Source organism: Monodon monoceros, unplaced genomic scaffold, assembly GCF_005190385.1.
Source record: "Monodon monoceros isolate NGI ecotype Baffin Bay Population unplaced genomic scaffold, NGI_Narwhal_1 Super_Scaffold_20, whole genome shotgun sequence".
Taxonomy (NCBI): Eukaryota; Metazoa; Chordata; class Mammalia; order Artiodactyla; family Monodontidae; genus Monodon; species Monodon monoceros.
In genome coordinates, this window is record NW_021703777.1 from 46,056,863 (window position 1) to 46,083,325 (window position 26,463).

The 26,463-nt window shown below is 39.7% G+C and overlaps 1 protein-coding gene across 2 annotated transcripts; it reads left to right on the plus strand.

The window, feature by feature from the left end:
* Nucleotides 1-288: 288 nt before the first annotated feature.
* Nucleotides 289-25,282, plus strand: SDAD1 (SDA1 domain containing 1). 2 transcript variants are annotated; one of them, XM_029235955.1, is made up of 22 exons: nt 289-525; nt 2,819-2,923; nt 3,390-3,488; nt 5,475-5,585; nt 7,552-7,623; nt 7,709-7,809; nt 8,779-8,836; nt 9,370-9,444; nt 10,610-10,711; nt 11,934-12,003; nt 13,009-13,112; nt 14,747-14,804; nt 15,917-15,975; nt 16,587-16,663; nt 17,910-18,007; nt 18,114-18,190; nt 19,000-19,129; nt 20,612-20,706; nt 20,798-20,988; nt 21,096-21,180; nt 22,391-22,552; nt 24,369-25,261. In XM_029235955.1, the coding sequence occupies exons 1-22, from the start codon at nt 436-438 to the stop codon at nt 24,414-24,416; spliced, it is 2,067 nt and encodes a 688-aa protein (XP_029091788.1). In that variant the 5' UTR covers nt 289-435; the 3' UTR covers nt 24,417-25,261. The 2 variants fall into 2 exon arrangements, with proteins under 2 accessions (XP_029091788.1, XP_029091789.1); XM_029235956.1 differs by having other exon boundaries at nt 316-525; nt 3,317-3,488; nt 24,369-25,282.
* Nucleotides 25,283-26,463: the final 1,181 nt, after the last annotated feature.

Here is a 26,463-nt window from a genome sequence, read left to right on the forward strand (position 1 = left end):
GCAGGCGGACTCTCAACCACTGCGCGACCAGGGAAGCCCTAGGCTGTGAGTTTTTAAATAAAAACTATTAATTCTCATCTGTCTGTTTCATAGGAGTGTCAGGATGATGAAATAAACTAAGGTGTGTGAAGAAAGTCTTTGCATTTCAGACTATTTCAGGAACGCTAGACAGTAGCAGCGGTTGATCGAGGAAAAAAGCAAAAACCTCGTAAAAACCACTATAGAGCATTTCGCCGTGAGAGTAAGTTTGACACTCTGAGGCTCCCGTAGTCAAGCTCGCCTTAAGAAAAGATGGCGCCGCCGGCCGAACTACCCATGTGCTGTTTCCGGTCGTACTCGGAAGCACGACTCCCAGCCGTAGCTGGGACTATCGGCAACTGCGAGCGGTGTGAGTTTTCTTAAAACTGCTCGTCTCGGAGCCAGTAAGCAGCTAACATGTCTAGCAGAAACAATAACAAGCTGCCCAGCAACCTGCCGCAGTTACAGAATCTGATCAAGCGAGACCCGCCGGCTTACGTGGAGGAGGTAGGAATGCGGCGCGGTGAGGCTAGAAGCCGGGACGTGGCTGGTTGAGACAGTGGCTGGAGGGAGGGGTGGAGTGGAGCAGGGATCCTGGCTCGCCTCGTGTTCTGCTCTTAAGTTCAGAGGTTCCTCGAGAGGAGAAAAGGGGTTAAGGGAGAGACATGCCACAGGGTTCGTTCCCCACCTTTTGAAATCTGCTGCCCGTCTGGGTTTTCTGCCTGCTCCATAGACCCTGCTGCCACAGAAACACCATTTAAAAGATCTCATTTTTGCTTTAGGGATTATCTCCCGACCTCACTGAGGGGTCGAGAGACAAATGGTCCACCCCCAACCTCTGACTTCCAGACAGGTTTCTCAGGCCTTTTCTTTTCTGAAACCCCTAAATGGAATTAGTCTGTAACAGTGGATGAAACTTTTGTTTAGATTGTTTTCCACCGACGTCTGTTTCCGGGAGCCCGTGCTCGGTGCCATGGACTGTGTTGGGAAGGAGGGAGTATTCTCAATTATAAGGGACAGAAATAAGAGCTTAGTATTATCTAGTTAAAAAACAGGATTCAGTCTCATCGGAAGCTGGCATGACCTGGATGTGAGAATTTACCTCAGGAAAAGATGAAGTTGAAAATTAGATTAGGTCCAGACCGTGAGGGGCTTTGTAATACTGACCTCATACAAATTGTGAACATTAAAGGTGTTTGAGCTGAGAAGTGACAAAATGAAAGTGATGATTTTGCTACATTATTTTGGCAAGTGCTTTCTTCAGACACCCATTTTTCTGACCGGCATTAAACAGGTATTTGCTTCAGTTACTTGTATGTGCAGATGGCTAACACAATTATTCATCTTTTGATTGCCCTTCTCATTTCCCTCCTCCCCCAGATTTTCACATAGAAATATTTATGTGAATACATTTTAACAAATAGCGGTCTCAGTGGTTTAGGTTACCAGTAGAGAGAGACTTTCCAAAGATTCAAGGGAGTGGAAACAAAGACTAAGGAACAAATACAAGAAGTTAAGTAATATAGGTGAGGCTTTGAGATGTGTAAAGCACTGTAAACCATTGGCCAAAGTAATAGCTCAGAGTCTGTACAGCGCTGTATTTAAAAGCAATGGTTTCAAAACTAACTCCGTATCCCGGCCCAACTGTTGACCAATTGTGTAACCAGAGAGGGTTAACCACTTGAGCCTACGTGTATTTTAATATGTGAGAAGGAGATAATACCTACAGAGGATTACTGTTTCATTCACTTAACAAATATTTATGCAAATTCACACATATTGTACCTCAATTTGGAGCTCACTGAACCAGTTAGGGCTGGTAATATAAAGAAATACTCATTCTTGGGACTTCCATTGTGGTCCAGTGGTTAAGACTCCACGCTCCCAATGCTGGGGGCCTGGGTTCAATCCCTGGTCAGGGAACTAGATCCCGCAGGCCACAGCGAAGCTCCCACGTGCTGCAACTAAGACCTGGAGCAGCCAAATTTAAAAAAAAAGAAAGAAATACTCATTCTCCTTCTGAGTATCTCTCTCCCCCTCCCCTCCCCTCCCCCCTCTCCTCCTTTCTCCCTATCACTCTATCTAACGCATATACACATAGTTTAAAACCGTGGCCTAGGCATGAGAGTAGCTGTAGGGTGTGGAACTGAGGCCTTGTGAGTTCCAACATTAGATTGTTGGATTGTTGTTAGGATTAAACATAATTAAAACATAAATTATTAAACATAATTAAACATAATTAAATAATTACATGATGAGTTTGGCAGGTAGCAAGTGCTGAATAAATGGAAGCTATTATTATTTCTGTGTGTCTATTGCTTTTGCCTGTTAACACATCTTATCTAGAACTCCAGGATAAAATCATAATTATTATTTAAAAGAAGGGGAATTTTGACTGGAGAGCTTTGTGTACTTGAATTATAATTTACATTTTCTGACTCACATATTTCTGCAGATACTAGTGCTCTATATACATGGACAATATAGTAGGGGGTCATTTAGATAGTAAATGGCAGTAGAGAGCCAGATCTGAATTTTTGACTCTTGTTTCACTGTTCTTTATACCTTACTACCTAAATTTCTAATGATAAGGGAAAGGGTCTTTAGATTACCCAAAATGTGCGCAGATTTTTCAAAACTCATTTTGAAGAATTCTGATAAGGAAAACATAGTGTCTCTACATACCTTTGCCACATCTTTGTCTCAATGCCATTATCAAAGATTTCTAAGTAATTTTTAATTCTCTACTGAGAAAGTCTTATAATAGAAGGTGACCAATTTAAATTTTATTTTTCTACAGTTTCTACAGCAGTATAATCACTACAAATCCAATGTGGAGATTTTCAAATTACAACCAAATAAACCCAGCAAAGAACTGGCAGAGCTGGTGATGTTTATGGCACAGGTAAGAAGATAATTTTTGAGTAAAACGAAGACCAGTTGTTGCACACAGCTTGCAGAATATTTTTCACTTATACCCAACCTCATTCCATTCGGGAGTGGAAACTTAATTTAAAAAAGAAAATTAATTTTCCCTTTTTGCAGATTTTATTTCCTCCTTATGTTCAGCTAGAGGATTTCACTAGAGCTTTTCACAGAACCAACCGGAGCAAAAAAGCTTTCAAACGATTTGTTTTCTTCAAATTCATCATAAAAACAGATTCTGAATCATGTCACATACTTTACTAAGACTAGAGGAAATATGAAAGGGGTCAGAGAGATTAGCATGTAGAAGAAAAATAGGTGGTTTGGAGCCATCTACTTCTGTGAAACATAGCCTTTTATTCTCCTTTTGCAGAACATCCTTAATATGTGCATATGAATTATAGGAGAGAAAGAAAAACTTCAGAAGAGCCTTTGCTTTGTTACAGATTGGTCACTGTTATCCAGAACATTTAAGTAACTTTCCTCAAGAGCTGAAAGATCTTCTCTCCTACAACCACACTGTCTTGGATCCAGATCTCCGAATGGTAGGACCAGTAGTTGGATTGATAAATTGTGCTGTGTTCCCGTGTGCGTATAATATGTGTTTAAAGGAGAACAGCCTGTCATCTAAACATCTTTCTAAAATGTAAATCAGTGTGTCATCCGTACCTTAAAATCCTTCTGTGGCTTCTCATTTACACAGAATAAAACTCAAACTTATTAACTTAGCCTGTAAGTCCCTACATGATTTGCTTCCTTCCTGTGTTTTTGACCTCATTTACTTTTCTGCTGCACTCCTCTCTCTGACCTCTCAGTTCTACCAGTATGCTAACCCTGCCAAGATGCTCTTTTCCCTTTTTTGATTAGGTGATTCCTTCTAGTCATTCAAATCTCAAATGCATGAAGAACCCTAATTATAACCTATAGTTTTTATAAAGCTTAGTTTAGACATTTATCTATTAATTGGCCAGTTTGAGCATTTAAACATTGTTACCTTAGTGATTGACATTGGGTCCTGTCTGGGATCCCCTTTACCAGGCTAGTGCTCCCATTTCCCCCACCCGCGGGGAATGTTGGCTGCTAATGGCCCCCAGCTGCCCTTTCTCTGGAGCACTGTCTTCAGCTAAATGGGAGCCCTAGCACCTGGGAAGTGGCCCTCCCAGCCCACAGGTGGTATCTGACTAACCCAGAGGTTCAAAAGCCCAGCCCTTCCCAAGGTCCAACTTTGTGTTGCAGTTTGTGCTCCAGGGCTTCTCTGTAATCAGACTAAAGCTAGTCTCCAGCCAAGGACACATCCTTGCCCAGCTTTTCTCTGCCCTATCCTGCCTCTTTCACTTCCCTTGTAGAAGAGAGCACACCCTGGACAGACCTCTGTAATAAACTGGGTTCTGCTTCTAGGGAACCCAACCAGAGGCATTTTCAAATCTTATATATCAGCTTTTCAAACACCTTTACAGCTGGTAGAACTTACACAAATATTATGATCTCAAAACCTACTAATATCCTTTACCAAAACTTATAAAAATGCTAAGTCTGTAGGTTCAACTTTGTTTCTTATTCTTGCATTTTCCCAGGCTTTCTGTAATTCTTCAATTTTTATACATTTCTAGGATTATCTTAATTTGTTCTGGCCAAAAAAAAAGAATACCATCTCAGACAAGCCAAGGTTGGAGTCTCTGATTAACTCTCAGTTGGGACATGGGACCTGGCAGCACAGCCTAATAGGCTTCAAACTTGAACCATTACAGAAGACTTACCTATAGGTCAAGACTTAGGTCAAGTCCTTGTGGGCCGTACAGATTGGAGATTTTGAGTGTGGAGACTTAGTGTCTTTCCAAGTAATTAGGTCTTCTTTAAGTTTTGTGTGCTAACAGTACCCAACCAGATCGGTCTGCAGGCATTATTAAATAACTAAATGTGTGTGTATATTTCTTTATAGTGTTTTATGATGACTAGTGGGTTTTTAAAAATAATTAGGACGTTGCTAGGAAGCAAGGGATTGAGTCTGTATAATTAGCATTCGTTTTTAGAGTGTACTTGTGAAAGTTGGTGGTAAGCAAGGGTGCTACAACTACCATTGGGCCGTTCTTACTACAAACTGTATTTCAAAAGAATGCCTTGTAAGGTCACAAATTCAGTTTGATTATCCCAATTTAGTGTGTTATGTTATTGTAACCCACCTTTCTTATCTCTGTGGATTTACTGATCACTGCGTTTTTCTATGTTGACCCTTCCTTGACCTCCTGTGTAAAGGAGCCTTCCTGCAGTCACTATGTATCAATGATATTACCCTGTTTTATTTCCTTCCTATATGAGGTATACCTGTTGATATGCTTACTTGCTTGACTGTCCCCTCTTCTGCTCCACCCCCAGTGTAAGCTCCATGAGGGCAGAGTCTGACTGTTCTGTTGCCATGCCTAGAATAATGCCTAGTTAGTAGAAGACATTAAGTGCTTTTGGGATATACTTGCTCCATTTTCTCATCCTAACTTTATCATTATCTTATAGTATGTTTCTTTTTCCTTCCTGAGACATTTTGCAAAGCTTTGATCTTGCTGAGAAATAAGAATCTCATCAGTCCATCAAGTTTGCTAGAACTCTTCTTTGAACTTCTGCGTTGCCACGATAAGCTTCTTCGAAAGGTAAAGAGCAAAATCACTCCATACCTCATTCTTCCTTGCAGTAACATGAAACGTATAGCATTTGGAGTCTCTTGATGCTTCATACTATTAGATACAGCTAAGAATAATTTTGATAGGAAAAAAATTGACCGTTGTGTGCATGCAATATAATGGTGATAGCTAACATTTATTGTTTACTTTTTGCTAGGTTACCATTTTCAGAGCATTTTACGTATTCGTTTACTCACAAAGTGCCATGAGATAGGGGTTATTGTTGTTATTTTATAGATGAAAAGGCTGAGGCACAGAGAGAGAGAGTGATGTTCCCAGGGTCACACAGCTTCTGAGTGGTGAGGCAGGAACATAAACCCAGGGAACCTGGCTCCAGAACCCAAGCCCTTTTCCGCTATGCTGCACTGACCAGCTAAATCAGAGCATGGACTGGACACTCGTGGCTGTAACCACTCCCAACCTCTTCCCCCCAAAACTGACTTTTTTTGTTATTAATATTTCCCTGTGACTTTGTGTTTGCTTGTATAAGTAAGACCAGAAGTTGAAGATTTATAAAGAATTTTAAGAAACAGAAACTAAAGTTTACATACATTAACTTAAAAAAAATTTTTTTTTTTTTTCCAAAATATTAAGAGACTGCAACCATTTGATTTTAGCAGTTGTACTTCTTGGACTAACTTGTGAATAAAAGTGATCCAGGGGAGCATATTTTGGATACCATTGATATTTGTAAAAATCCCAATATTGTCTTACATGCAGTTAGGGGCTTGGACTTTCCTTTTTATTTTTTTAATTTATTTTTTATTTTTTTTAAATTTTTTTAAATTTATTTATTTTTGGCTGCGTTGGGTCTTCATTGCTGCGTGTGGGCTTTCTCTAGTTGCGGCGAGCGGGGGCTACTCTTTGTTGTGGTGCTTGGGCTTCTCATTGCAGTGGCTTCTCTTGTTGGGGAGCATGGGCTCTAGGGCACACGGGCTTCAGTAGTTGCGGCACACAGGCTCAGTAGTTGTGGCTCGCGGGCTCTAGAACGCAGGCTCAGTAGTTGTGGCACACGGGCTTAGTTGCTCCGTGGCATGTGTGATTTTCCCAGACCAGGGCTCGAACCCGTGTCCCCTGCATTGGCAGGCGGATTCTTAACCACTGCGCCACCAGGGAAGCCCCGACTTTCCTTTGTAAAAACAAAACAAAACAAAACAAAAAAAGCAAATGTATTGAGATGTAATTCACATACAATGCATCCATTTAAATGTACAATTCAGGGGTTTTTAGTGTAGTCACAGAGTTTTGCAACCATCACCACAGTCAGTTTTAGAACACTTATAGCACCCCCAAAAGAAACCCCATTCCCATTAGCAGTTACTTTCCATTTTCCCATCTGTCCCAGCCCTAGGCAACCACCAATGTACTTCTGGTCTCTATAGATTTGCCTACTCGGGATAGTTCGTGTAAATGGAATCATATAATATGTAATTGTTTTGTGACTGCCTTCTTTCACTTAGTGAAAGTGAAAATTAAGTGAAAACACTTAATGTTTTCAAAGTTCATTCATGTTGTAGCATATGTAAGTATTCATTACTTTTTGTTGCCAAATAATATTTCATTGTCTAGTTATACCATATTTTGTTTATCCACTCATCAATTAGTGGACATTTGGGTTGTTTTCACTTTCTGGCTGTTATGAATAATGCAGCTATGAATATTTGAACATTAGTTGGAAATTTATTTTCATTTCTTTTGGATATATAACTAGGAGTGGAAATGTTGGGTCATATAACTTCATATTTAACCTTTTGAGGGTAACTTTCATTTTGCTTTACCTGCTTTTTTTTGTTTGTTTTATTTGTTTTTGGTCTCTTTTGTGATAGAATGAAAAGTGGGCAAAATTAAATCCTCCAGTACATTTATATTTCTCTCCAAATTAGGCAAGGTTAGAAATGTTGGTTAATGTGTATATGTTTTTGTTTCTTTTCCTCAGACTTTATATACTCATATTGTGACTGATATCAAGAATATAAATGCGAAACACAAGAACAATAAAGTGAATGTAGTAAGTACCCTTTTGTTTTCCATGTTTGCAGCATTGTACTACAGTATCGTGCAGTTTAAGCCTTCTTTCTCCTCTTTTTCTTCAGGTATTGCAGAATTTCATGTATACCATGTTAAGAGATAGCAATGCAACTGCAGCCAAGATATCTTTGGATGTGATGATTGAACTCTACAGAAGAAACATCTGGTAATATCTATGTACCTGTCTCTTTCGAAATAGTCTTTTATTCATTTGTAATTACCACAGAACACATACACAAATATTTTTCTTGATTTTGAGCCCTTTAATATATCTCTGCCATAGATTAGGTTGGAAGTAAAACTATGGAGGCAATCCAAATGACTAATAACAATATTGACTACCATTTCTTGAGCACTTGCACTATGCCTTACCTCATTCAAGTTTCAGAACAGTGTAATGTAGCTTATTTGGGATCATTCCCACCTTATAGGTAATGAAACCCATAGGTTCATAAGTTTAAGTTTAGTAGCTAGTAAAAGGCAGAATTGAAATTCAAACCCGATCTGTCTGACTGAAATTCGGGCTCTTTCTACTCTGCCTCTCTGAAGATTTTCAAATCCATTTACCTTATATACTTAAATTATCATGTTTCATAAACTTTGGCTTGTTGGTACAGTGTCCCAACTCATGTCTTTTGCTTTTCTTATTCACTAATTTTTTTTTAAATATAAAAGTAATATTCATTGCAGCAGAAGATTTGGAGAAGCTAGAAAGTTTTTTTTTTTTAATTATTGATAGTCCCACCCCCTAGAGATAATCAGTTAATATTTTATACTATTTCCTCCTGTCTTTTCTTTAATGTGAATTTTAAAGTATGGTTGGAATTTTGCTGTATTGTAGTTTTTTATTGGTTTTTTATTCCGCCCCCAGTTATCTTGAGTAGGTTTTATGTCATTAAAAATTCTTCAAAAAATACACCTGAATGGCTGCATAATTTTCTGACACAAGACTGGGCTAAAATTGAATTAAATGTTTGCCTGTAGTTGACTATTTAGCAACCCTTGACTTTTTGAAATATTACAAACTATGAATTTTAACATGTCAGAAATATTTATTTATTTTGTGCCATTGTCTGTGCTGTCAAATACAGTCGAATGAAAATTCACTTTAAAACATTCAACTGTCTTCCCCCAGGAATGATGCCAAAACTGTCAATGTGATCACCACAGCATGTTTCTCTAAGGTCACCAAGGTGAGCACGTGTACGGCTGCGTGAAGGCACTGTCTGTGAGTAGCCCGCTTCTCCAGCTAGAAGGTGAAGGAGATGGGTGTGCGAGGAAGAGGTGGTGTGCGGACGTGCTGCTCGTGCTTAGGCTGCTTCCCTGGTTTATCTGCGCTTTAGAGGAGTCACGCAAAATTATGAGTTTTTAAAATGCTTGGTATTAAACGATAGCCTTAGCGTTTATCTTGTTTTCCTCTGTAATTCTTGACTGCTCTTTTATTGGACTCAGGCACAGCTGAAAGAAATTTAAGGACATGTTTGACTTTCTGTTAGAGGGGCTATATCACTTTTCTTGTGGGGGGATGTAGAAGTTCCTGACTTCCTACTTGAAGGATAACAACTGTGTAGAGCCGGGCTAAGACAGATGAGCCCAAATCCTACCATTCTTTGTTTTTTTTTTTTTTCTTCAGATCCTAGTTCATATGCATGTGTAAAATATAGACAAAAGTATTTATTCTTTGTTGTAAGCTGGGATGAGTAATTGACTTTGAATTGGTCTTTAGATATTAGTTGCTGCTTTGACATTCTTCCTTGGAAAAGATGAAGAGGAGAAACAGGACAGTGACTCAGAATCTGAGGTTAGTTTAACCATAGATACTTCTGAACTTTACAGTTTAGCAGATTTTATTATTGTTTTCAGTATAGATTGTAAAAGTTGGAAAGAAACTTAGATGCCACCTTTATCCTTTATTGAGTTCTGCCATGCTGAGATTTTATTCTATTTAGAACTTGTCACTTACATTCAGAAAGATTGGTTAAGTAACTAATAAAACTTAGATTCATTCAACCTTGTTCTTGGGGCTAAAGCTATACCTATATCTCACTATATGAACTTAGAATAAAAATTACTGCCAATATATTTTTGAGGTTGAGTGTTGACATCATGGAAGTTTAGAGTGGAGAAAGGGAGAAGGGTAGTACAGCATCTTTAAAAGGAAGAATCAGGATTTATGATGTCATGAAATTTTCTTTATTAAAAAATATTTTTTATTAATATTAAAAAGAAATTCCCTTCCCATTTTAACATTTTGGTAACAAGAGTACTAGAATATGGGATAACATCTTTTGTTATTACTTTAGTAAATAATGTATGAACAATACATTCTTACTGTATAAAATTTCAGATACTATAGATAAAAGTTATCTTGATCCTTTCTTATTTCCACTTGCCAGTTCCTTCTTCATAGGTAACCATTTCGTTTCCCATGCATTTCTGTGTGGATGTGTATACATATTGTCTTATGTGTGTGGTCTGTTTTTAAAACATATAAATAATATATGTATTATTTTGCAACCTGCTTCCTTTGTGATGACATATATAGATGTACCAGTGCATTTAGATATTCTTCTACTAGTACATATAGATCTACCTCATTCTTTTAACCTCCACATAATATTTCAGAATATGGATGTACTATAGTTTAAGCATTTTCCTATTGATAAATATTTGTTTCCAGTTTCCTTTTTCAAATAAAAACAAAGTTGCATTCTCTCTGTATATTAATACTTCAATAAAAACTAAAAGCAAAATAAAAACAAAAGTCAGTGTTGCAGTGAAAATCTTTGTATGAGCCTGTTCCTGCAGATGGGCAAATTTGTTTTTTATTGAATTTTTAAAGTTGTGTTTATTTTTCATAGCTGCATGCAAAGAGTATAAGTACAAAGAAGTGATTAAAAGGGTTATTCCTTGCTTCTATGCAGAGTTTCCTTGTTTATAGTTTTACAAAGTAGTTTATTCTTCAGGATGAAGGACCAACAGCAAGAGACCTGCTAGTGCAGTATGCCACAGGGAAGAAAAGCTCCAAAAACAAGAAAAAGTTGGAAAAGGCTATGAAAGTCCTCAAGGTGAGACTTGTACCTGGGAAATGAGATAGGAATCATTAGAATGCAGAATATGTGTTCTTTAGAAAAGCTTTTAAGCATTTGGAATAGAGAAAATAGCATTTTGAAAGAAATGTGTGATGACTTTTTAAGCACTAATTTTTTAGATGAATAAATGTTTTCAGCTCTAGCAAGATCTGTGGCTTGAATAAATTAATTTGATTAAATTCATTTGTTTTGATCACGATGTCTTCTCAGAAGAGTATGCAAATGAAGTACATTTTGTTTTGTAATAATTATTTGAAAGTCATTAATTTGGTCCTTGTGTGTTTTTTAATGTTCATATTTCCAAATTTCTTTAAGTCTCACAGGTGCTAATAGCTAGGACTTTTTGGCTGCATTGGGTCTTAATTGCTGTGCACAGGCTTTCTCTCGTTGCGGCGAGCGGGCGCTACTCTTCGTTGCAGTGCGCAGGCTTCTCATTGCAGTGGCTTCTCTTGTTGTGGAGCACGGGCTCTGGGCACACAGGCTTCAGTAGTTGTGGTGTGCAGGCTCAGTAGTTGTGGCACATGGGCTTAGTTGCTCTGAGGCATGTGGGATCTTCCCAGACCAGGGATCGAACCCGTGTCCCCTGCATTGGCAGGCAGATTCTTAACCACTGCGCCACCAGGGAAGTCCCCAAGGTTTAATCTTAAAAACCACCTTTAGTTCTTCTAGTTGCAAGAAAGGTTTTTGGAACAAAGATTTTTTTTTTTTCTTTTTAATTAGTGTGATGGGGACTTCCCTGGTGGTCCAGTGGTAAAGAATCCACCTTCCAATGCAGGAGACATGGGTTCAGTTGCTGGTTGGGGAACTAAGATCCCACATGCCACGAGGCAACTAAGTCTGCATGCCACAACTATTGAGCTCGCATGCCTCAATGAGAGAGCCCGTGTGCTGCAAACTACAGAGCCCACATGCTCTGGAGCCCATGCACCACAACTAGAGAGAGAAAACCCACGTGCCACAACTAGAGAGAAACCCGAGAAGACTGCATGCCGTAAGGAAAAGATCCCACATGCCTAAACAAAAGATCCAGTGTACTGCAACTAAGACCCGATGCAGCCAAAAAAAAAATAAGGAAAATAAATAAATATAAATGGTGTAATGGGCTTGATAACAGCCTTTAGCACATTAGCACATTTAATCCCAAGGGCCTTTTCACTGTAATTCAGAATGTAAATGTTTTCCTCTCCCTTTCTTTCAGAAACAAAAGAAGAAGAAAAAACCGGAGGTGTTTAACTTTTCAGCTATTCACTTGATTCATGATCCCCAAGGTACTATAATTATGACCTCCCAAGTTCCTTGTTGGCTTTATCTGCCTATTTAGATTCCTACCTTCAAGGTTACCAGGGAATATAAAATCCTTGGCACTTAATAGACAATCAGTAAATGCTTAGTTGTTACCTATTGGTTGTAGCCTAGAGAATTCTATTCCAAAGCAGTGATTCCCAATCCACAGCAAAATAAGAAAAATATAGAGGAACAGCTCTCTTTGCAATTCATGTCTTTAATAACACAGTACTTGTACTATAAGACATTGTGCTTGACCAAATGAAAAATTGACAATCTTTTATTAGTCCCTTTTTTTTTTTAACTGGTATGTGGAAACCAAAAGTTTGGGAAACCCTGTTCTAGAACACTAGTTCTCAAACTAGAGTGCACATTGGAATCACTTGGGGAATTTATAAAACTATACTGGTACTTGGGTCCTGTTATTCCCAGAGACCGATTAGGTGATATGGGGTATGGCTGGGCAGTGGGGCTTTTAAATGCTCTCTGTATTTTAGTTTTAGTTTGCTGACGCTTCCTCTAGGTCCGTGTTTCTCAGACTTTAAGGCACATACTGATCACCTTGGGATCCTGTTAAAGTACAGATTCTGTCTGATTCAGTAGGTCTGGGGGTGGGGCCTGCAGTTCAGTATTTCTAACAAGCTATTAGGTGGACAGCTGCTGGTGGTCTGCAGACCACACTTTGAGAAGCAGGGCCCCAGAGAACTATAAGTGGAGCATCTGTCAACAGTAACTCAAGATGTTGATGCTAAAAATCTTGGAAATCCTTAAGACTTAACTTTGGGCACCACTGAAGGTATATTTGCCCGTGTGTGAGTCTTTTCACCTTCGGTCATGCCGCTGTGTTTACCATCCTGGTTCTGCAGAGTGATTTCAGGCACAGCCATACCAGAGTCAGTGATCAAACTACTGCTTTTCTCTACACCTGCTAGATTATGTTGTATAGACCATGGGCCCACAGTATACTTCTCTGATCTTCTCCTTTCTAGATTTTGCGGAAAAACTACTGAAGCAGCTAGAGAGCTCTAAGGAGAGGTTTGAAGTGAAGATGATGCTCATGAACCTCATCTCCAGATTGGTGGGAATTCATGAGGTTTGAATTACATTATGTTTCTCTTGATGGATATTAGAAGTAGAATTTTTCTTGGTAAAAGGGCACTAAGGTAGAGCAGTGGCTTAATTTTACCCTCCCAAACCATTTAAACCCATACAGTTTACAAAGGGATAAAATCTTTCACTCTGAAAATAGCTGTTTTTGTCACTTTGTTTTCTTATCACTTAGTATGGATGTTGAATTGTACATGTATTCAGTTTATGGACAGACTATTTTTGTTCTGTCTTTCTACTTTTTATTTTATTGTATCTGTGTTTCACTTACACATTTTCCTGAGCCAACAGAGCCCACATATTTTTATCAACTGTTATTACATTTCACAGTTTACCCCTTCATAGCTTTCCTGACTTCCAGCCCACTCTAGCAGGAGGATCATGTTTGCAAAGCTGAATTCTCTGGTCATTCACTTTATATTAAATTAGACTGCAAGAGCTCCTTGGTGGTATAATGTATATATATTGTGTATACATATGGAAACCTCACACATACTCAGACTAACTGCCATTGTAGAAAAGGAAGGATTCCCAGAAATTCAGCCCGTGAAGAAATGACCATTGAGGTTGTTCTCTATAGTTTTGCTCTTATAACTAGTGCTGTTCTGATCATCACTGAATGTGTTGCTTTCTTCAAAAAAAAAAACAAGAAGTAAAACAGGCTCCTTCATGGAAAATCAAACAGTATAGACCTATATCAAGTTAAAAATGAACAAATGCACTTATTCCATTTCTCTAAGGAAAACTTAATATTTTGGTGAATAAATTGCTTTTTCTACATGGGCTGCAGTTCTAAAGCAGGATTACCAGGTCAATTCTTGTTATATTTGTGCAATAATTTCAAGTCATACCTGAATCTGAGCTCAGTGGAAAAGCAGAAGTGATTCTTAATTCAAGCATGGTTTGATGGAAATGATACTGGAGTTTCACATCTGGCTACAGTTGAACACCCATCTCTGTATTGAACCCAAGTCTTCCCTTTTACTTCTCTGGTCCTGGTTTTGCTCTGTGGCTAAAATAGAAAAAAATTTATTCTCACATGATGATCTTTGAAAAAGACTAGGCCATCTCCAGAGTTTCTCTTCTTGAAGTTAAAGATTACAATTGTTTTAATAACTGGATCCTTGTCTCCTTTATCTAGGTAGACTCCAGAGTGTTAGTGGTTTCTGTCTAAAATATGGAGCTCAGAGTAATTCCTCCAGTGTGGTTGGACTGGTATCCCATAACAAAACTAGACTGTGGGTTTTTTGGTGATCAGATTACACTAGGCACTATTCAGGTTTGAGTTACTATTATCTTTGAAGACTAAAAAATTGGTTCTGCAGCCACACCAATTTAAAAGTAGAAGAAAGTTGCTTTTTGACTGCCTTTTCACCCCCTGGTTTATTCTGTGTACACTTTCTTCTTCCTTGACGTTATAGGATAGCAACAAGGCCTTCCTTTCTTTGGTTAATACAGCACATTGAATCATCCTGTAGCATGAATGCTGTTGAGAAAAAAAGAAAGTAAAAAAATGACTCCCAGTTAGTTGAGCTTGGTGATACAATTGCATCATGGAGAAATGAAACTCCACAGCTCAGCCAGATATATATTAAAGTCAGTGCATTCTTCTTTCCACAGCTTTTTCTCTTCAACTTCTACCCCTTTGTGCAGAGGTTTCTGCAGCCCCACCAAAGAGGTAAGGCTTCCACTTGCCGTGTTCCTTTGGTGGCCTTGGGGTTAACCATCCAGAGTCTTTTGTTCTGGAATTAATACTAAAGACAAGAGTTAGGAGTGAAGGGTGTTCTGCTTCAGAGACAAGGAGAGAAACCTGTATGTTTTCTTTCCAGATTCTGCCATGAGGTAATTGTTCTGCTCATCAACTTGAAGAAATAATTATTTGAGGGGGGGAGAAACACCAAAACAAAGTGTTGGTTTCTCAAAGCAAGTCTTTTTGTAATACTATAAATACTCATGTGAAAAATTCTAAAAAAGAATTTTGACTATTTATTGTAACTTCATTATAGATACCAGGGTTTAACTTACTGCTTTCATTGCCCTCATTTATATTCTTAATTAAAAGCAACGTGAAAGCAGGAAGGAAGAGATGGTTGTTTTTGCCTTTGAACTTGAACCAGGGTAGGAAAGAAATGAACATTTATTGAACATTCAACGTGAGCCAAGCACTGTGCTAAGTACTTTACATACAGTCATCTCATTTAATCCTCACTTCAATCCTGAGAGGTGTAGAAAGAAAAAAGAAAAAAAGACCAAGATCACTCAGCAAACAGTGGCTGGTTAGGCTTCACCTCACTCCTTTGTTTTGCCAGAGGCCTTGTTCTTTATCCATACTGCCCCTTTAAAGGGAGAGTGTGCGTATATATGTGTTTGTACTTACTCATTGATTGAGTGACTTCTAGCCTGAGCACTGCATTAGACACCAGTGAACACAAAGTAACATCCTCACCTTCATAGAGCTTACATTCTAGAGGAAGATCCACAGAGTGCTGTGTGTAATATGTCCAGGTGACGGGAAGTATTTTGAGGAAAAAGGAAGCAGGTGAGGACAGTAGGGAGTACTGGGGTGGGTTCTGTCTAGATTATGTGGTCAGGAAATCACTTTGATAAGGCAGCAGTTAAGCAGGGCCAGGAGGAAGCGAGGCAGTGAGCTGTGCAGATGTTGGGGGTTGGGTGCTGGGGCAGAGCAAGCAGCAGTAGCATTACGGCCAGCGCGTGCTGGCCATGTTTGCCGTGCTCCTGAGGGCAGGGCAATAAACTGACTGTGGCCTTTCCCATCTCTGACCTTTTTAGAAGTAACGAAGATCCTTCTGTTTGCTGCACAGGCATCTCATCACTTAGTACCCCCAGAGGTGAGAACTCTTAAACTTTCCTTCTGTCAGGATCTAGTGCATACGTAGCCCTGCCACTAAGTATATCATGGTGGCTTTTCCCACAGGGATTACCGTCCTCCCTGCCTTTTTGAAACTGAGTAGAAGAGACACTAGCTCTTAAGGAGATATCCATAGCCGTTTACTCATAGAAGTAAAAACATTTTACTGTAGAAAGTAAAGTTTATTTTGGACAAGTTGTTGAGAATTCTGGTTTTGTTTAATTGCCAAATTTTATGCTGGGGAGGGCAAGAATATCAGTGAATTTATAGTGATTATTATTCAAAACTGATCATTTCTTTCTTTGATTCAAATAGTGTTGGAGGATCGTGGGTCAAAGCAATTTTTAATCCATGTTGAGAACTAATATTAAAGGCGAGCCAAATTTAATCTGAGGATAGCTAAGAAGAAGGCTGAAACCCAGAGTGGAATGTTTTTCTCAGTCTTCCTCAGTCTTGATCCTTCCAACTCCCAAACCGAAGGTGGAGGGCTGTTTTTCCACTGTAATAGTTTATGGTCCCTTCATCGTCAAGCGTTTGAGTAGGTGTAGACGTTTTACCAGCACTCATATCCTTTCTCTCCCTCCTGTTCAGATCATGCAGTCATTGCTCATGACTGTGGCCAACAATTTTGTAACCGACAAGAACTCTGGAGAGGTCATGACAGTAGGGTATGTAGAATGTGGCTGTAGGCAGTGGGTATGGTCGTAACGCACTGGGTTTGCTTTCCATTACCAGGATGTAAAATTTCATCTATAATGTGCTCTCTGCAAAAACAGTTTAAAGTACACTTCAGTCTTCTCAGCAGGCTTGCTGTTTTTAATTTATTGGTCAGAATTTTGAGCCAGAGAAAAGATATTTGCCCTTCTAATCAACATTTTGTTTTTTAACTAGCTTTCCCTCTTTCAAATGAATGCTTGTGTGGCAATCTAAATGTTTTTCTTCTGTCTTCTACCCTGAATTCCTATCTTCCCTGGAACAAATGATTCGTTATGGAATCATTTTTTAATCCCAAGGCGGTTCAGTGGCCCTTTTGATTAATTCAAAAGCACTTAATGAGTGTGAGCACTAATTTAAGGACGACTCATCTGTCCTAATAACTAAGCAGTATGCTGAACAGCTGCTTTGTATCTCCCTTGGAAAATATTGCTGGGATAACAGCCCTAAAGACCTTTAACTTTTCCTTATTTGACCTAGTACTATCTCCCCTAGAGTGGGCGAATAAATGCTGCTGTCATATACAGGCACACTTCCTTTTATTGCCCTTTGCTATATTGCTCTTCACAGTTACTGCGTTTTCTTACAAATTGAAGGTTTGTGGCAACTTTGTGTGGAGCAAGCCTATTGGTGACATTTTTGCAGCAGCATTGGCTCACTTCATGCCTCTGTGTAACATTTTGGTAATTCTCACAATATTTCAAACTCTCCACCAGCAAAAAGATTATGCCTCACTGAAGGCTCAGATGAAGGTTACATTTTTAGCAATAAAGGATTTTTAAATTAAGTTACGTACTTTTTAAGACATAATGCTATTGTACACTTAATAGACTACAGTATAGTTAAACATAACTTTCGTATGTACTAGGAAACCAAAAGATATGTGTGACTCACTTTATTGCAGTGGTCTGGAACCAAACCTGCAATATCTCTGAGGTATGCCTGTATTTTACAGAGATGACACTGTTTCTTATTCTTCTAATAGAGGAAATGGCAGTAAACTGTCTGGAATCAAAGCCCTCTGAGGCTCCCCACCCTCACACTCTACCATGCTGCAGTTTTAAAGACCTAAGACCTATAAAACCCAACTTACGTTCCTTTTGATTTAGTCTTTTTAGAAAATATTCTTAGGTTGAACCACATGAAACTGCTGGGGGGTTTTTGTTTGTTTGTTTTAATTTATTTTTTTCCTTTTTTTAGAATCAATGCTATAAAAGAGATAACAGCTCGATGTCCTCTAGCCATGACTGAAGAACTTCTCCAAGACCTGGCTCAGTATAAAACACACAAAGATAAGAGTAAGTGGTGTGTTATTCTCAGTAGATCAAAGAGTACAGAGTAATTCGTTTTTACCTCAATAGACTCTTTGCTCTGAAGTTTCTAATTAAAGGTATTATTTTCCAGATGTGATGATGTCTGCTAGAACTTTGATTCAGCTCTTCCGAACACTGAATCCTCAGATGTTACAAAAGAAATTCCGGGTAGGTGAAGCATACATATGTTGATCAAGGATTTGGTCTCAGAAAGTGAGGGTAATTTCCTACAATTTGAGTTTGAGTATTTCTGATGCTTCCATTAGGAGTATTGGTGATACATGTAGTTTTATTCTTTAAGCTCAGAATAAAATTGGTTGAATACTTTTGCTTAACTGTTTTATAGTTGGTATATGCTGTTTGAGGATGAATGACTTTTACAGACCTGTTAGACTGTTTGAAGTCAGCAACTGATGGCAGCATTGAACAGGCTGTTCCCTAACCAGATACTACCTCTTTCAAGTTGGGACAAAGAAAGATGCATGTATGTAACAGAAGGAGAGATCTCGAGACTTAATTGACGTTTCCTGAGGTGGATCAGAAGAAAGCAAGAAGGGGCTTCCCTGATGGCACAGTGGTTGAGAGTCCGCCTGCCGATGCAGGGGACACGGGTTCATGCCCCGGTCCGGGAAGATCCCACATGCCGTGGAGCGGCTGGGCCCGTGAGCCATGGCCGCTGAGCCTGCGCGTCCGGAGCCTGCGCTCCGCAATGGGAGAGGCCACAACAGTGAGAGGCCCGCGTATCGCAAAAAAAAAAAAAAAGGAAGAAGAAGAAGAAGAAGAAAGCAAGAAAACAGTGGGCAAAGTTCTGGCTGGGGGATTTACTTTGACCCAAGACATTGGTGGACTGTTTGTGTCATTCGATTGCTTCCATTTTTTGTGATTCTCCCTCTCAATTCATAATCCTGGAGAATCCTTTTCATGAATAATGTTTTGCAATTTAAGCACCTCATTAAAAACTACTTCCTTTCCTTTAGGGTAAGCCTACAGAGGCCTCCATAGAAGCAAGAGTGCAAGAATATGGAGAACTAGACGCTAAAGGTTACATTCCAGGAGCAGAGGTTCTGGAAGTTGAAAAAGAAGAAAAAAATGCTGAAGAAGATGAAGGTTCATTTTTGTTTCACCATTATTCAGGACAAAATCACTCCTGCTATATCTGTATTGATCTTGAAATCTTTATATTGTTTGGACATTCATTCAGCAGATGCTTCCTGGTAATGACTCTGTGCCACGCCCTGTTACGGGCACTGAAGGTCAAATGGGCATGGTCCTGCTCTGAGAGAATTTACATTCTGGTGTAGGAAATGCCTTTTCATGTCCTTCAGATTGGCTGCCCCTTATCAAGGGCATGCTGTTTGACACTTGGGAAAGATAATGGGTTTCTTTTGTTGCCTAGAAAAAAAATAATGAAGATTAGTCTATAGCAATCCTCCTGTTGAAGGAGAATGCTTGTTGAACTGGTCAAAGAATGCTTGAGGAACTCCATTCTCATTTCCAGGGTTAGCATTTACTGCATTGGTTGCTAGGGTCCTTTCTTCTTCCTGTTCATCCCTTCATTATTTCAACAAAACTTTCATAAGCACTAGCTATGAGCCAGCCACTGTCAAAGCCAAGATGAATGATATGGTTCTTGTCCTTGAGGGTCTTTCATAAACAGCTAATAAATCATCAACAGGATTTATGATTGGAGTGGGGTATAAGGGTTGGAGAGAGGTCAGGTCCACCTCAGAGGTTCAACAAAGGCTTCAAGGAAATGGTGACCCATGAGCCGTATTTGGAATGATTAGTGAGCAATGGTAGTATAGTGGAGACTTGCCAGGCAAACTGTGAGCAAAGTACTGAAGGGTTTAGGAAACTATTAGAATGTAGGATACAAGGTGATGCACAGAAGGCGATGAGACTAGAGATAGAGGTGGGGCCTCACGTGAGTGGCTGTGTAGGCCATGCCTAAGAGCTGGGACACTGTCTTGCAGAACATGGGCATCTGCTGAGAGACTGCAGGTATCCTTCATTTTGAAAGCTTACTGTGGTGGCTCCGTTAGGAACTCTGATACCTCTTTACTGAGGTGTCTACAAGGTTCTTATACAACCAAAAGTTTCTGCCTTGGTTCTCTGAATGACTTGTTTCTAACTAATTTCTCAAACGTATAAATGTGCTTAGACAAGTTAAATAACTTGTATGTGGCCACTGTAAATGTACAAGTACAGTTCTGATGGACATGGCTAGTTTGGTGGAAAGAATGTAGGCTCTAGAGTCATATATGATTTTCCTAATTTCAGTGTAGGCTGCATTTCTAGCAGTGTGGCCTGGGGCAGGTTACTTAACTCTGGACTCTATTCCTCTTTTGTTGAGTCACGAGGGTTAGAGAAAGATTGTAAAGTTTTGGTTCATGGTGGATAATCAGTGGTTATTCTCCGTTCCTTGACTTAATTAAATTGATGTGGTTTATTTAACAGTAATATTGCTCAATTCTTGGTGAGCATCTGTTTGAGGTTCATTACCTAAGTTTTCTTTTGCTTGATTTATCTCAGTGTACCATGAACACCCAACATAAAGTGGGTGCTAATGGGGTGCTCTTTTTCACACAGATGAGTGGGAAAACACGAGTCTCAGTGACAAGGCAGTTTCTGATGGCGAATGGGTTGATGTGCACCATTCTTCCGATGAAGAACAGAAAGAAATCGTGAGTCCTAAAATGTCCTTTTCTCAGTGTTGAGGGGCTACGCCCTCACTGGAGCTAGTAGCCGTTTAAGCCTGTGTTGTGTCCTTTCAAGTCTGAGAAGCTGAACAGCATGCCCTTGGAGGAGCGGAAAGCCAAAGCCGCGGCCGTCAGCACTAGCCGAGTGTTAAGTCAGGAAGACTTCCAGAAAATCCGAATGGCCCAAATGAGGAAAGAACTCGACGCTGCCCCTGGGAAAGCCCAAAAGAGGAAATACATCGAATTAGACAGTGATGAGGAGCCCAGGTAAGACAGTGTGTACACCAGGTCTTCAGTCAGCTCACGCGATTATGAAAGTATTAGGAAAAGGAATTCCATCCTTGTTACATATTACATTTTTTCCTTCACCCCAGGGGTGAGTTACTTTCTCTTCGGGACATTGAACGCCTTCATAAAAAGCCAAAGTCTGACAAGGAGACAAGACTAGCAACTGCAATGGTGAGTGGGGCATGTCATTGCCTAGTTGTTTAAACAGAAAGCAGATAAAGTGAAATATGACTCAGAACTTGTATAGGCACAGAACTGCAGGGTTTTTTTGGCTGCATTGGGTCTTCGTTGCTGCGCGCAGGCTTTCTCTAGTTGCGGCGAGTCGGGGCTACTCTGCGTTGAGATGCGTGGGCTTCCCATTGCGGTGGTTTCTCTTGGTGTGGAGCACGGGCTCTAGGCGCGCGGGCTTTAGCAGTTGCGGTGCGTGGGCTCAGTAGTTGTAGCTCCCGGGCTCTAGAGAGCAGGCTCAGAAGTTGTGTGACGCAGCAGCTCAGTTGCTCCGCGGCATGTGGGATCTTCTCAGGCCAGGGATTGAACCCGTGTCCCCTGCGTTGGCAGGCGGATTCTTAACCACTGCGCCACCAGGGAAGTCCCTGCAGTATTTTATTTTAATGTTTTAAATAAAAGTATAATTAACATAGAATAAAAGGCACAGATAAGAGGTGTTCAGTTAGATGAGTTTTAACAACCTGATAGCCACATATGTACCCACCGTCTAAGACAAGCTGTAGAGCACAGAAAGGCACAGTTATATGTTCACGGTCTCAGGGAGGCTCAGTACATTTACCAGAGCTATGAGAAAAGCAGGGGAATGTTTGGTCATTAAAGAAAAGCCAGAGACAGTTAGAGCTGCCGCAGGCAAGTCCTGTGGCTGTTTGCGACTGCAGCCTGCCTACCTTTCCAGCTTCATTTTCTCTACCTTGACTTGTTTCAGACGCCATTCTAAATGGCCTCCACATTACCCTCTATTCCATTTGTACTGACACTTGTTTAGATAAGTTTGAAAACCCATGTTCTTTCTCCACCGCAACTTTGCATATACTATTCCTACCTGAAATGCTCTACTCTTCCCTCCTTCCCTCCTTTCCTCCTTTCCTCACCAGGAAGGCCTTCATCCTGCAAAAAACAGCTCACAGGGTCTCCCTCTCTCATAGGCTCCTCTGGCCTCTAAGAAACCTTTTCTTCCACTGAGCTCCCCTTGCCCAATTACAGCACATCATGGTCATTTCTTCCCCTGGACTGAACTGAGTCTCTGGGGAGCAGTGACTGTGTGTTCCCTCCACCTTAGTGTCCTTGGCATCCAGTGGAGCTGGCACGGAGGAGATGTGTATGTTGATGAGATAACTCCTGCAGTGGTATTTTTGTGTGTGTGTGCTGATAGGCTGGAAAAACAGACCGAAAAGAATTTGTGAGGAGAAAAACCAAGATGAATCCATTTTCCAGTTCCACGAATAAGGAGAAGAAAAAACAGAAGAACTTCATGATGATGCGGTATAGTCATAACGTCCGGTCAAAAAATAAGCGTTCCTTCCGAGAAAAGCAGGTGAGCTCAACTTGAAGCTTGACTGGTAGAGTGATATTGTTGTTCTAAGACTTCTCTACATTTGAGTGGAGTTGTGCCTTCTAAAACCTTGTATTATGTGTGTCTTAGGATTAATGGGGTGCATTATTGGAGAGCATGGAGAGGTGGAAAGTGGTCAGGGCTTGTAAATCCTAGACCTGACTTTGTTGAGATTCAGCTGTGTGACCAAAGGGAGGCGATTTTCCTCCTCTGTAAATAAAGGAGTTTAAACTAGATGAGCTCTGAGGTCCATTCCTGTGCTGAAATTCTCTTGACATTGCATCTGTGAAATATATCGAAATTAACTGAATAATAATTTTTGAGTGTGTATTATATGGTACTTTTTTCCAAAAAGCAATAATTATATGTGGTAATATCTCAGTAACAGTTTCAGGAAAGCAGTACAAACTTAACAGTTCTGTTGTTGGCATGATCCTTTCTCTGTGTACCCTTCTGCAAAGCCATTATGTTCACAGACCTTTGGAATTGTGTTTTATCCAATTTCAGTCTTTGGTGGGTAGTCCTGTGCTGCTCTGTTGGCTTGCTTATTTCATAATTCATTGTAGTAAAACAAATTTATGTCTTTATATCCTCCTCCACTGCCAATGTACCAGAGTGTATATCTAAATGTACTAGGAAGAATCTCTAGGAAGTCAGGTCAAGGGAAAAATAGTGCCACATTCTGAACCAGTGTTCCTAAATTGCAAGCCAAGGATGAGCCTGCCAGGCCTGAATGTGACAGCCAGCTCTCCAGGGCAGGGCTCCATAGGTGTGGGAACCAAGTCAGTATGACTAACTCTGTTTATTTAATCATTCTAGTTCTAAGCTCTTCAACAATGTTATGTAAGTAATAAAGTGGCAGTAATTTTGATTAGAATTTGTTGAAAGTTTAGGTGAAAGGAAAGGTGCCATTAAATAGTCTGAATTTTGCCAATTTAAATGCATGGTTGAATTGATTACATTCATTAGTTTATCCTTCCCCTGCCCTTTATAAGATTTTTGGGTCGAGGAAGTAATGACCATCCAGTTGGCAGGCCTTGCTTCGTTTTGAGGTTTTTGTGACCTTGCTACATGTTATCTAGGGGTGTTCCCCCAGCCCCTACTTCCTCTACTTTTTAGCATGCTTTTTTTTTGGCATGATAGAGAAGCCTTGCTTTGTTCCTGTCAGTACCTCTTTCAGTATAAAATACTTCTCTCAAAGATTGAAGAATTTTGTAAGAGGAAGTTGGTTCACTGGATATGTGCTATAGTTCATGTGAACAATATGAACAGGTACTGTGATTAAACCGACTTTACAAATGAGAAAATAAGACCTAGATAGCTGAATCTGAGAAATACCTTCTTAGCCACGCAAATTAGGTTAAAATGCACTGGTTGATTTTTTTTTTTTTCTACCATAAGCGTCCCAGTTACTCTGCATATCTACAAAGACATACCAAGACCCAGATCTGAGCTAAAGGCAAGGAGTCAGTAACTTAAAGTCATAAAATTCAAAAAGCTTGATTAGAGCCAGGCAACTTACACCCCAAAAAATGCTTTAAAGTTTCTAGGACTCAGAGAGTGGTGGTTGCTTGGGAATTAATGGAATCATATCCATCACACACTTAAGATGTATACATTGACCTTGGTTATCTTCTTTTTATAATTTGGGTTTATTCTTAATCTTTTATTTAATATTCTGTTGTTTTCTTTTGGGAACTGTAAGACTTTATAAGGACGTTCATAGGTTTGCTGTGAACATTGGTCCTGTGGTCTTTTTCTGTAGATCATATTTACATTTTTTTTTTTTATCTTCCAGCTGGCGTTACGAGATGCTCTCTTGAAAAAGAGAAAAAGAATGAAGTAACTTCCAAGCAAGTTTTCCATTCCAGGGAGAATGCTAAATTCGTGTCACTACTCTGAAAACTAGTACATTTAGAATGTTTACATTAAAAAGTCCAAAAGCACTATATTGTGAAAACCACAGTAAACTTGGTAGCTTCTGGTGTTCTTATTTTAGAGATGGGTAGGGGTGGGAATGTTTGAAATGTAAACAGTAATGGTGTTGTAAAATCATTTTCATTTAGTGTTCATGAAAAAAAATATATATAGAGAGAGAGAGAGAGAGAGTGCCTATTAATTGTCACTGAAGATATAAAATTGAATGAGCCACAACTCCTCACTCAAGGTATTTATAGCCTATTTGTAGGATGGGGCGAGGGGCAAGTATGTATCTGTGTATTTACAGTGTTGTATAAATAGTTCTCTAGTAGAGATAGGTTCATGCTTCTATGGGGTCACAGAGGCCTTATGGACTAACTCTGCAGGGGATGGGAGTTATATATTCTCTTAAAACAGGACAATGTTACAAGAGTAAGAGGATCTTACTTGTAAATAGGCTTACCTGCCGAAAACAGGTCCCTGCTGTACAGATTTTGGGTAGACAATATAGCTTTTTTAGTCCATCCATCCAAAAGATGTAATTTTTTTTTTAATGCCAGATACTGGCTTTTTGGTTAAAACCTTGCTTTTTACATCGCCTTACGTATAAATAGTAATCTTGGAGTGGCCTCAGTTCATCATTTGGGCTGCTCATTCTTCCATAGAGGAAAAAGAAATTAGATTGGTTTCCTCAGCCTTCCTTCACCCTGTAATATTTTCATCCCACCGTTTGCCATGTCTCACTCAATAAAAGGTTTCTAATGTCAAATAGGTACTCTGTGTGCTGAGTGGTGTGTGTTGTCTCCCTTCACCAGGTGTGCTTGAGTAGATTTCAGGGGTCACCGCACGAGAGCCGTGGTCAGCTGTTTGCAAGTTGTTGCGTTTGGAAATAGTTTGGTGCCCTTTGTCTCAGATTTCTTAGGTAGTGTGGTAGTTGGGGAAATTGCTTCAAGCTAGAGGAAAAGGCAATTTTCTGCCCACTCAGCAGCTTCTAAAACCACTTTTCTTACTCCTTTTCCAGCGTCTTCTGTTCACTTTCTCAGTTCAACTTCAGTTTTATTTGAATGAAACTTTGTGACTTTTCCTAAGACGCTCCATACCACTGGGGATTAGTTATGAAGACCTCGCGGTTTACTGATTAAATTGCACTGGCCTAGTGAGAGGAGCCCTCAGTCAACCCCCAGCAGCTTCACAGGAAGTGTCCGATGCACGTTTGAACGTTTCAGACCTGAAACTCCTCTCTTCTCTCTTTGAATTTTTGAACTGGGTGTCTCCTTATGTGTCTAGCTCCAGAGAGAAGTAAATAAAATTCAAAATGGCCAGCTACCTAGGGTCTGTAGCTTTGCTGTGTGGATTGTGATGATGCCTGGAACTTCCATCCTTCCCCTAGACTTTCCCACCCCACTTAGCTGCCAAGAGCCCAGTCCATTCTGTGTTCTGACTTCTGTTCTTCTACTACTCTTAACTGAGGTTTATATGGAAGCTAGGTATCTGGCTTTAAAAGCTATAGCCTTAACTTCTACTTCCTTAATCCTGTAGTAGGTTCCTTTTATTATTTTATAAGTCTTCTCTTGAGAATACTTTCTGTTTGCTCTAAATTTGGAGGTCAGATCCTCACAAGGATGCTGCCAGCAAAGGCAGAGTAACCTTCAGGGTGACTTATACATTGAAGAAGTCACCAGGGTTTGAACTTCAGCTTTTTAGTCTCAAATTTTTGTCAACACTGAGAATGGGTCCATTTCAGGGATGAATTCACATTGTCCGAACTCATAATATATATAAAGTAATGTGTAAATCTAGAATACTGATATATATGTGATCTTACCAAGTTCTTCTAGAAAATAAGCTCCACAGAAGGCAGACTTCTATGCTGTTTGATGCTAGTTCAGTGCCCAGTATGTAGGTGCTCAACAAATATTTGAATACCTGATATAACTCCTGTCTGTCTTCTCTCTGTAAATAAAATACCACCT

Excerpts from the sequence above, each read along its gene's own strand:
- SDAD1 (XM_029235955.1), top strand. The coding sequence starts at position 436 with ATGTCTAGCAGAAACAATAACAAGCTGCCCAGCAACCTGCCGCAGTTA. Across the intron at positions 7,810-8,778 it reads CTCTACAGAAGAAACATCTG|GAATGATGCCAAAACTGTCA; the intron begins GTAATATCTATG and ends GTCTTCCCCCAG. Across the intron at positions 19,130-20,611 it reads AAATGCTGAAGAAGATGAAG|ATGAGTGGGAAAACACGAGT; the intron begins GTTCATTTTTGT and ends TTTTTCACACAG.